This window comes from Thamnophis sirtalis, unplaced genomic scaffold (assembly GCF_051295495.1).
Source record: "Thamnophis sirtalis isolate CommonGarterSnake01/CBP01778 unplaced genomic scaffold, rThaSir2_p1.2 scaffold_5, whole genome shotgun sequence".
Lineage (NCBI taxonomy): Eukaryota > Metazoa > Chordata > Lepidosauria > Squamata > Natricidae > Thamnophis > Thamnophis sirtalis.
In genome coordinates, this window is record NW_028261385.1 from 2,428,336 (window position 1) to 2,439,793 (window position 11,458).

The following is an 11,458-nucleotide window of genomic DNA, read 5'->3' on the forward strand; positions in this document are numbered from 1 at the left end:
TTGGACAGGCTGGCAGAGGCCCTGCCCTGGAAGATCCAGAGCACTCGCCCCACCACACCCCCCAGAACAGCCTGCTCTGCAGGAAGGAGATCCACCTCTGGCGGAGCAGGGGCACCCAGGCAGCGGCCCCCTCCTGCCTCTGTATGCCGAGGTGGCGCAGTGGTTAAATGCAGCACTGCAGGCTACTTCAGCTGACTGCAGTTCGGCTGTTCAAATCTCACCGGCTCAGGGTTGACTCAGCCTTCCATCCTTCCGAGGTGGGTAAAATGAGGACCCGGATTGTTGTTGGGGGCAATATGCTGACTCTGTAAACCGCTTAGAGAGGGCTGAAAGCCCTATGAAGCGGTATATAAGTCTAACTGCTATTGCTATTGCTATTGCTCTATCTATCTATCATCTATCTATCTATCTATCTATCTATCTATCTATCTATCATCTATCTATCTATCTATCTATCTATCTATCTATCTATCTATCTATCTATCTATCTAATCTATCCGAGGTGGCACAGTGGTTAAATGCAGCATTGCAGGCTACTTCAGCTGACTGCAGTTCTGCAGTTCGGCTGTTCAAATCTCACCAGCTCAGGGTTGACTCAGCCGTCCATCCTTCCGAGGTGGGTAAAATGAGGACCCGGATTGTTGTTGGGGGCGATATGCCGACTCTGTAAAACCGCTTAGAGAGGGCTGAAAGCCCCATGAAGCGGTATATAAGTCTAACTGCTGTTGCTATTGCTATGCCACGGCCATCATCAAGGGTTCTGCAAAGCCTTCTTTCCAAGTTTAATTTATTTATTTAAATTAAAATTATTCAGCCTCTTAAAAATAACTTCAGATTATACAGAACGTGATTGTGTGCAAATCAAAGGGTGTTGGGGGGGGGGGGTTGGGGGAGTGTTGAAGGTTGGATAATGCCAAGACCTCTAAGCTGCCCCCCTTGCCCAACAGCTCTGCATTTGCCCGCTGTCGGGGGGGGGAGGGGCTTCCTTCATACCGGGTGCACCCGTGCGCCTGCTTTGGCTCAGGAGGGCCAGGCGGGAGCGGCATCCTGCCCGCCTCCCCTGGCTCACAGGGCCTTGGGTTTGGCCACAGGTGGGGCTGGGAAGGGCTGCCCTTGTGCCGCCCGCTGCTCCAAGGCCAGCTGCATGCTCCAGATGCTCAGTGGGCGCATGTAGGCCAGAGAACGGAAGACCTTCTTCTCACAGTAGGCCTCGGGGGTCTGGAACGCCATGCCCAGCCGCTCCCAGACCGTCCGGTAGCAGCCCTCGGCGGTGCAGAGGCCCTCCTGAACCAGGCCCTGTGCCAGGCGAGAGGAAGCCCAGTCAGCCAGGCTGGCACCCGCCCCTCCCCGCCTCCCCCCACCCCCCCCATCGTCACCCACCTCCTGGATCATGGTGGCGGCCAGTCCGTAGACCACACCGACCCACACCTCGTCCGACTGCAGACTGGAGGTGTCCGGCGACCCCGAGGGACGCATCCCGTTCACCGCCCCCATGGACCCTCCCGAAAAGCCCATCACGTTCAGCTCAAAGATGGTCTTCAAGGCACTGAGCACGTGGCTGCGAGGGAAAACCTGTGGACCAGAGGGGGCTCGTGAAGCCCCCTCCCCCCGGCTCACAGCCCTCCCCACTTCAAGCCTCCTGGCCCCCCCTCCTCACCTCGGACTGCCCCTCGCCCAGCCCACACGCCCGTAGGAACCACTGCCCGGCCAGTTGGTCCGCCATGACGCTGTCCGAAGAGGGCCCACGGCCGCTGTCGTAGTTGTAATACTTCCCTGCGAGGGAGAAAAAGCGGGTTGGCTGGGGGCTCTTTCCGGGCCTGCTGACCCGCCCGGCTCGGCCCAGACCTACCGTTCCAGAGCAGCTGCTCAAACGCTGCCGTGCCCTTAGCCAGGATGGCCGAGTACCTCTCCTGGGCCGGCCCGTCTGCCAAGACCTCCGCCATTCTGCACATCACGCAAAGGGACGCCAGCCAGAGGCCGCCACAGTAGGCACTGGCCGAGGAAAGAAGAGGAGGGGGTTGCCCAAAGGGAGGGACGAGAGGCGCCTTAGTCAGAGAGGTGGCCGGGCAGTCGGAGGTGCCCTCTTCCCTGGCATCAGGAGAGCAGGCAGCTTGGCCCAGGAATCTGCTGCTGCCAGCAGGGCCCCCTGGGCTGGTGAGGAGGGCTGGGCAGGGGGCCACGGAAAAAAAGAGCGTGGAGCAGCTCAGCCAGGTTCCTGCTGCCGACTGCCGGGGATGGAAGGTGGCTCGATCGGTTCCACCACAAAACCGTGTTCGACTAAACCACGCTCGACAAAACCGCGTAGCTGACGTCATCAACAGGGCGACAACAGCGCGGAGATAGCACGCTGTAAACGCTAAACCTAAAATTAACCCCTAAACCTAATCCTAAACCTAACCCTTAACCTAACCCTTAATCTAACCCTAAACCTAATCCTTAACCTAAACCTTAACCTAACCCTTAATCTAACCCTAAACCTAATCCTAACCCTAAACCTAACCCTTACCTTAAGTTGAATCGGCTTTATGTCGACGCGCTATTTAAAGCGCCCTTCTTTCTCCGCGCTCGCTGTTGTCACCCTGTTGATGACATCAGCGACGCGGTTTAATCGGGCGCGGCTTAGTCGAGCGCGGTTTTGTCGTGCCACGGGCTCGATCCCTAGAGCCCCGTCTCCTTAAAAGGAGAGCTCCACCCTCTTCTGACCTTATCCGCCTCGCAGGGCTGGCATTGACTGCAGCAGAATCCCACAAGGCTGAGCTTGCTTAACTCCCCCCCCCCCACACCAGCCCAAGGACCCTGTGCCTAGTGGTACCTCCTCCATTCAGGGGCATCCAGGCCTCCTGACACCTCCGGCTACTTCCCACCAAGCCATCCCCTCCCTCCCCCATGCGACAGGCGCAGAGGCCACGGAAGAAGCCGTGGATCAAGGCCACGTGATTTGTCGCCGTGGTGGTCCCCCCCTTTAGTCCTGCCAGCTCTGCAGAGCAGGGCACCCGCCTTCTGTCCTCCTTCTCGGCCTCATCCAGGCAGGGCACCAGAATGCCCAGCCCCCTCAGCGGGGCAGCCCTCCCCCCGTTGGAAGTGGGGACCTGAAGACACCCAGCCAGCAGAGTCCAGGACCGGGGACGCTGTGCAGGGGGAGGCAGGCGGGGGTGTTTGCAACTGCCTCAGCTGGGGGAGGCAGCAGGGTCCCCGAGGGGCTCAGCTGCCAAGGGACCCTTCCTCTGGGGGGGGGGGGAGCGTGGGACTCAAGCAGGAATTAGCCTTGAATGCTTGGACAGCCGCCGGAGAACCAGGACTGACCCCCCCAGGGGTCTTTTCCCCTGGGCACTGGGGGGGGGGGGTGTTTCTCAGGATCATGTTTCAAAGCCCCCCGAGAGACGACCACCTACTGCTACTCAGGGGAAACGGCGGCCAGGCCAAAGAGCCCCAGGCCCCACAACTGGAGGGGGACTCCCAACACCCCACAGCAAGAGGCTTTTCTGGGTGGGGGTCCTAGGATGGAGTGGGGGGGCAGGGCTCCTGGCCCGTCACTCACCTGGCCCCGGTGGCCACCCAGGCGTCATAGGTTTGGTCAGCAAAGCCCGAGTTCTCAATAAGGCCGTCTCCGTCGGTGTCAAACTGTAGCTCCGACTCCACCACCGCCTGAGGGCGGCAAAGGGGTCTGAGGAGGGGTCCGCGGGGCCCCCCGGGGGGGCTGGCAGCCCCTGCCCTCCCCTGCACTGCACCTGGCAGACGGGCCACATGTCCCTCAAGAAGGCCCCGTCCTGCATGAGGAAGTAATCCCGGTACACCTGCAGCACAAACTTCAGGTTGAGGTCCTTCCAGGTGGCCGTGTCGTGGATCAGGTAGGCGTTGAGCCGCTGCCAGGGCTCGTCATCTGCCCAAGAGAGCGGGAGACGGTGTGGCTTTCCTTCCCCCCTCCCTCAGCACTCCAGGCGGGGCCCCCAGGGGATATCCCCCAAACCTCTCAGCTGCCGACAGCCTCTCGGGGGGCCTTGGCGTCCTCCCGCCCACCCAGACACAGGAAGCGGGGGCCGCACAATCTCCTCCCCCAACAGCCCCGCTTGGGTGTTGTAATATAGTTCCTTGTGTAGGTGTGGGTCACCCATGGCCCAGTTCATACCAGGGCATGCAGAGCCACGCTGAACCACACAGGAGAAAACAAACTCCTAAAACTCCATAACATCCTGACAGTTCATAACATAACATTCTGAGATGTGCCCTACCAATGACGCCCAGGATTTGACCATATATAGACAGAACTTCCCTGAGCAGGAGATTAGAAATTGTACTTTTACAGGCTGTTTTTAATCACATGCTATTGCTCCTCCTGCCTTTGTCCTATCTCAATAAAAGGGGCTCTCAGACCCCCAATCTGGGTCGCTCCATCCCGAGAAAGGTCGTGTCCTGTCTTTTCTCCACATTGGCCTCATGGACGAACCATGGGAACGTTACACTTGGGGGCACATTCGGGCAAATTGGAGACATCCCGCCTTGCAGAGGGGCAGCCCCCAGGGAGCCCCCCCCCTACGCAGCCAGGCCCCAAGCCGAGGGAGCCCCTCAGAGCACAGGCCTGACCTGTGTGCAGACACGAGGGGTGGCTTTACCTGGCTCTCCGATGTCGTGGGGAACAACGTTGCGCAGCTTCACTGGGGCCGTCTGTCCGCTCATGAGGTACTGCCGAGGGCGAGCGTCCTCATTCAGCACTGCAGCAGCTGGGATGGGGCAGGGAAGCGCCGTCAGCAGCTGTCCAATTGGCCAGCCGGCTGCCTCTGCCGCCAGCCAAGCGCAGGCCAGGCCCTCGGGAGCATTCGACACGGCTCAAGGAGGCGCGTTCCCTCCCGCCCCTGCCGGGGGCATCCCTCGGCCCAGACCACCTGCAGAGCCGGCCGAGGAAGCCCAAGGGGGAGGGGCACCCACCCATGTCGTACTGCAGGCTGAGCTCCAGCTTGGGCCACAGCATGGCGAGCGCAAAGGAGGCGTAGAAGTGGACGTCGTAAGTGTTGTACATACGGTACTCCTGGCCTGGAAGGAGGAAGCGGCAGCGGCTGCACATCACACTGGCTTCCCCCTCCCCAGCATCCGTCCCCCCCCCGGGGGCCCAAAGCGAAGCCTCACCTTCCAGGTAGGCAAACCTGCCGTACTCTTGCAAGACCGGGAGCAGCTTGGAGAGTCCCCGGGCCTCCTGCAGGGCCTCCTTGTCCTCGGGCAGTAGCTCCAGCCAGATGGTGCCTCCGTCGGCCAGGAAGTAGAGCTCATTGAAGAGGGCCGACTTGTACCAGGGGGGCAGGTCGCTGCGAGAGGCACACAGGGGTCCTTCGATGGGTCCTCCTCTGAGAGGTGGGCTCACTCTGCCCAGAGGCCTGCCCACCCGGCCTGGGGGCCCAGGAAGAGTGGGGACCCAGCCACCCCTTCAGCAGAAACAACGCAGAGCCGATGGGGGATGCAGCCCCCGTCATGGTCACAGAGTCTGGGCAGCCCGAGGCCAGGGGTGGGGGGAAACCAGGGGCGGGGGGTGGAGGAGACAGCCTAGAAGCAGCCTAGTTTGGCCGGAGTGGACCATGGTGGCCCCTCAGCAGAGGGACAGCAGGAAAAAACTCTGGCACTGGGCCCCTTCCTGCCACTCAGGAGACCCCCACCCACAGGGCGCTACCTGTTCGCCAAAATGGGCCCCTGCCAGGCCTCAATCCTCTCCTCCCAGGCCTCGTAGCGGCTCAGCAGATGGTGGGAGAGTGCTGGGCAGGCGTTCCCGTCGCTGCCAAAGAAGCGAGTGTACCACCTGTGGGCAGAGAGGAAGACGGACCCTCAGCCATCCAGAGCCTCGGTCGGGAAGCAAAGCCAGCCCGGCCCAGGCCGCACACAGACCTGGGGATTGGGGGGAGTAATTTTCCCACGGGGGGCCTGGGAAACTGGGACTGTTGTGGGGCTCCACAGGCCGGAGAGAGACAGCCAAAGGGTCGGATGGACCCGCAGGTGGTAGGATGCCCACCCTGCAGTTTGTTCCTGAGAGAAGCCCCGTTTCCTGGGTCAGGTGGGTTCCACCACAAAACCGCGCTCGACTAAAGCGCGCTCGACGAAACCGTGTAGCTGACGTCATCACAGGGCGACAACAGCGCAGAGACAGAAGCATGCTGTAAACGCTAAACCTAAAATTAACCCCTAAACCTAAACCTAACCCCCCTAAACCTAACCCTAAACCTAACCCTAAACCTAACCCTAAACCTAACCCTAAACCTAACCCTAAACCTAACCCTAAACCTAACGCTAACCCTTAACCTAACGCTAAACATAACGCTAACGCTCTAAACTTAACCCTAAACCTAATCCTAAACCTAACCCTAAACCTAACCTTAACTTGAATCGGCTTGCTTTCAAAGCGCTATTTAAAGCGCCCTTCTTTCTCCGCGCTGGCTGTTGTCGCCCTGTTGATGACGTCAGCGACGCGGTTTAATCGGGCGCGGTTTAATCGGGCGCGGTTTAATCGGGCGCGGTTTAATCGGGCGCGGTTTTGTTGTGCCACAGGTCAGGTGAGGGTCCGCTCCATGAGTGTGTGGCATGCTTGTGGCATGCTTGCGCAGCCCTGGGCATCTCCCCGCAGGCAGAGCTGTGTGGGTCACCCAAGTGGGTCCAACCCCAAAGCACAGAGACACCCCGCCCCTCCCGGGAGCCACCCCTCCCCGGGAAGCACCTACCTGCGATGCTCCTTCTCCGCCGATCCAAAGCGAATGCGAGGCATGTCCCAGGCCAGGCCCAGCTCCAGCGTCCCACGACCGTGACCGGCCACCACGCAGGTGGCACACACGGCTGCTGCACAGACCTCCCCCTTCTCCGTGGGGGGGCTCTGCCCTGCAAGAGAGCCCCGATTGTCAGGGACCTGTCCTCCTGCCTGCCTGCCTCTGCCCACCGTACAGCCCAGGACTCACCCTGAGGGGATGCCAGCCGGCCATCCGCCAAGAGATCCTGCCAGACCTCCTGGCCGGTGCCAGCAGGGTTGAAGGCCGTGAGGTGGGTAACAGCAACACCTGCCTGGGGTGTGGGGGGGGGGGAGAGAGAGAGAAGGGAAGGACAGAGGGGAATGAAGAGCCAGGCCCCTCCCTCCCTCGAGACAGGGACGACGATAGGCGGGGAGGAGCAAGAGAGCAGGGCAGCCCCAGAACAGGCTGCGGGGAGGGGGCTGGGGTACGAGCAAGGGGGCCTTCTAGAACACAGAGGCACCGGAGTTGGGTGTTGTGATATAGATGCAGAGCCACGCTGAACCACGCAGGAGAAAACAAACTCCTAAAACTCCATAACATCCTGATAGTGCATAACATAACAGTCTGAGATGTTACGTTACAGTTGGGGAAGGCAGCCACCCCCACTCGGGGCCTTGTGAGCAGAGGTGGACCATGGGGGGGGGGGGGTTTCCTACCTTCTCCCGGGCAGAGATGGCCAGGGTGTAGGGGTTTGCAGGAGTCACGTGGTGCAGCATCACCCCACGGACGCAGCTGCCCCCCTTCTCCACGCTGAAGGGCTCGTTCCAGTGGCCGCCCCGGCAGTCCTCCTTGGTCTCCGTGCCGTTTTGAAAAGTGAACATGATGGAGACCTCCACCTCCTCGGCCCCCTCGTTCTCCACCTCCCAGACGAAAGCGCCCACGGGGAGGCTGGAGTCCTAAGGACGCAAGACGGGCGGCTCGTCTGGGCTCAGGCCAGCCTCATCCAGCCCCCTCCGCCCCTCCTTCCCTGCAGGAGCACCTGAGGGCCACCAGATTAATAAGCGAAACAATCCCCCCTCCCCCCCCCACACTATCCAGAAGGAAAACTTAGTTCTGGCTAGGCGACCTTGACCGTCCCCCGTGGAGAGCCAGTCCTCAAGCTGCAACCATCTTGGTCAGTGGCCAAAGTTGCAATGGCGTTGAAAGAAACGACCTGTGACTGGAGAGCCGAGGTGGCGCAGTGGCTAAATGCAGCACTGCAGGCTACTTCAGCTGACTGCAGTTCTGCAGTTCGGCTGTTCAAATCTCACCGGCTCAGGGTTGACCCAGTCTTCCATCCTTCCGAGGTGGGTAAAATGAGGACCTGGATTGTTGTTGGGGGCGATATGCTGACTCTGTAAACCGCTTAGAGAGGGCTGAAAGCCCTAGGAAGCGGTATATAGGTCTAACTGCTATTGCTATTGGTAATTCTCGCCTGCCACCGTCCCAGCATCACCCGGATTTCCAGCACCCGGCACGTCTTTACGACGGCAGCAGCCTCCTGGGGCCGACGTGGCGCCCTTCTGCGACTTTGCCAGCCAGCTCCAGACACGGGGGAGGCCAGGTTCACTTAATATCGGTATGATTCACTTAGCAACCGCCGTGATTCACTTAACCATGATGCCAGAGAGAGATCGTAAAGTCGGATGAAACTCACTTGGTCAGCAATGGGAATTCTGCTCTCGGTTGTGGTCGTAGATTGAGGACTAGATAGGCAGGTTTTCACCCCCTCCCCCAGCCCTGGATTCTGGATCAGCCCACCCACCCCCTTCCTTCCATTCCATCGAGCCCCAGGCCCCTCCAGCGTCTTCCCCGCTTCTGGCCCCTTGGCTCAGGGAGCCCAGAGACCAGCTCCTCCGGCATGCCGATCGCCAGGCCTGGGAGGAGGGCCCCGCCCCAGAGACCTTGACCCATGGCAGCTTTGGCCAAAGGGATGGCTGGCTTCCCGGAGACAGAGGCACCTCACGGACAGGCCCCCCGTCATGCTTGTGGGTGACCTCTGGGGAGCTACCAATGACGATGCTGCCTTCATCCTGGGCCCCTCCCCAAGGCTTTTGGAATCATCAGCCATAGTGGGCTGATTGCAGGGGGAAGGGAATGGGGGGTGTCCCTTGTTGAGACCTTCTTCCTTCTCCTCCTTGCCTGTAATCAGTTGGGGAGGGGGTGTGGAAAGGCCGAGCCCTAGGCCCGTGTGTCTCTGTGTGTGTGTGTGTGTGTGCATTTGGGGTCTCTCAGCTCTCCCTCACACCTACAAGTACCCCTAGGGAAGGTTATTAGCAATAGCAGTTAAACTTATATACCGCTTCATAGGGCTTTCAGCCCTCTCTAAGCCGTTTACAGAGTCAGCATATCGCCCCCAACAATCTGGGTCCTCATTTCACCCACCTCGGAAGGATGGAAGGCTGAGTCAACCCTGAGCCGGTGAGATTTGAACTGCTGAACTACAGATAACAGTGAGCTGAAGTGGCCTGCAGTAGTGCACCCTAACCACTGAGCCACCTCTGATAGATAGATAGATAGATAGATAGATAGATAGATAGATAGATAGATAGATTGATAGATAGAGCAATAGCAATAGCAGTTAGACTTATATACCGCTTCATAGAGCTTTCAGCCCTCTCTAAGCGGTTTACAGAGTCAGCATATCACCCCCACAGTCTGGGTCCTCATTTCACCCACCTCGGAAGGATGGAAGGCTGAGTCAACCTTGAGCCGGTGAGATTTGAACAGCCGAACTGCAGAACTGCAGTCAGCTGAAGTAGCCTTATTCAACAGCATGGGGGTCTTTTAATACGGCGATGAGACCCTCGATTTTGCATGTCTGCCAGGGCATCTTCGTTGGCATCTCCAGCGCCCGGAGACTGTGATGGTTGGGGAGTGGGAATTGGCAGGGACTCAACCCCAGCAAGACGGAGGGGCTCTGGGCGTTTGGGTCTGCCCAGAATCTCTTCATGGGAAAGTACCGGAGGTCCGGCTGCTGCTGGGGGAAGGAGTGGCAGGCGTGGCAAGCAGGAGTTTTGTCTAGGACTATCTTCCACTCTGCCTGCACCTGTTCCTGCACAGGGAGGCCCCGCTCGGGCTTATCCACGGCCCAGTTGCTTCCCCTTTGGATTCACACAATACTCTGCACATGGGAAGACCCTCAAATCTCCCCCCCCCAAAAAAACATGGCAGCGCGTGTAATTTGGGTTTTCCTGTGCAACATGGCTGCTGTGCTTTCCCAGGGCAACGCAAAGGCGGAGAGGCTGCTCTTTCCGGCTGAGTCTTCCCTCCCCCGTGGCTTCCCTTGGACCCTGAACTCCATTGCCCTCCATCAGCTCCCTTTGCAATTTGCAACCTCACGCCTGAAGTTACACAATTCAGAAATCACTCAGCCGTTAGGCAGATTTGCCAGGTGGATATTATGAATTGCACAGCCCAGGGCTGGAAGTTCAGCACTTAATTGCAGCAGGTGTGTGGTTGGGAAGCCAAGGGGGAGGGGCAGGAGGCAGTGGTGCCACTGCAGGGCCAGGGAAGGGAGCCCTGGCTAAGGGTTGGGAGCCCCGAACGCGAGAAGTCCCAAGCCCGAGGCTCCAGTCACGGCCAGACCGTCCTTCCCCGCCCCCTCGGATTACATGGGACCCCCGACCGGAGGCTCACCTGGTAGTCGTGCGGGATGATGGGCGTAATCTGCCGGCAGGTCAGCACCACCTCCTGCCCGGGCAGCTGGTAGACGGTCCAGGCGCGAGGGTAGAGCGCGTGGTAGAAGGCGTAGTGGCCGCAGAAGCCCCAGTTCCAGCCCTGCAGCCGGCTGGGCCGCTCGGGGGAGAGCACCTGCTGGTAGACCGTCCGGCCCTTCCGCCGCAGGCAGACCGTGAACTGGGCGGGGAGGGAGGGATGGAAGGAGGAAGAGGCCGCCGGTCAGGGCGCCGCACGGAGGTCGCTCGGGGGGAGCCCCGACCACCCCTCCCTTCCCCTCCCCGCCCGACCCACCTGGTCCGCCGCCACGGCCCGGTGCTGGTACAAGCCCGGCGAGAGCTGCCACCTGCAGAAGTCCCCGCGCCAGCCACGCGTGACGGTGCCGCCGCCCAGACCCCCCAGCGGGCAGCCTGCGGAGAAGGGAGGAGGAGGGAGGGACGGTTGGACGGCGCCCCCCGGCCCCGGCGCGCCCCCGGCCCTCCGGGCGGCCCCTACCGTAGATGGGGCGCAGCGGCTGCGGGTGCAGCAGGTCGATGAAGGGCAGCCGCTTCTCCACGCGCGTCTTCCGGTACCACCAGCCCAGGTACCTGCGGGGGGGGAGGGGAGGGTCAGCCGGGGGAGGGGAGGGGGGGTCCCCGGTCTCCCTCAACCCCTCGGCCGTGGAAGGGGCCCCACCTGAAGGCCAGCCCCAGGTGCCGCAGGGCGTGGGCGGGGGAGACGTCGCCGGCCTGCAGGGGCTTCCTGCGCTCGGCGAAGCGGTGGGCCAGGCACAGCCGCCACCCGAACCGCGGCACCCCGCGCCCGGCCGCCCGGCCCTCGTAGCGGCTCATCATCGCCGCCGCCGCCGCCTCTCCGTCCCCGTGCGCGCCCCGCCCGCAGCCCGCGCAGCCCCCAAAGGCAGCCATGGCGGGAGCGGCAAGCGCGGAGCAGCGGACCCTCCGACGGCGGCGCCTAGCCGGAAAGCGGAGTGGGCGGGGCGGGCGGTCCGGTGGCCCCGCCCACCCGCCGTCCCCGCCCCTTGGGGAGAGGGAGTGCGCGTGCGC

General features: G+C 61.2%; 1 protein-coding gene across 1 annotated transcript; it reads right to left on the bottom strand.

The window, feature by feature from the left end:
- Positions 1 to 752: 752 nt before the first annotated feature.
- On the bottom strand, positions 753 to 11,377 carry GBA2 (glucosylceramidase beta 2). The gene is made up of 17 exons (XM_087715229.1): positions 11,091 to 11,377; positions 10,911 to 11,002; positions 10,710 to 10,825; positions 10,377 to 10,595; positions 7,415 to 7,654; positions 6,927 to 7,029; positions 6,696 to 6,849; positions 5,657 to 5,782; positions 5,122 to 5,297; positions 4,924 to 5,028; positions 4,611 to 4,718; positions 3,729 to 3,880; positions 3,539 to 3,645; positions 1,850 to 1,992; positions 1,658 to 1,773; positions 1,381 to 1,572; positions 753 to 1,296 (listed from the first exon to the last, which is right to left on the bottom strand). The coding sequence occupies exons 1-17, from the start codon at positions 11,318 to 11,320 to the stop codon at positions 1,066 to 1,068; spliced, it is 2,610 nt and encodes an 869-aa protein (XP_087571355.1). The 5' UTR covers positions 11,321 to 11,377; the 3' UTR covers positions 753 to 1,065.
- Positions 11,378 to 11,458: the final 81 nt, after the last annotated feature.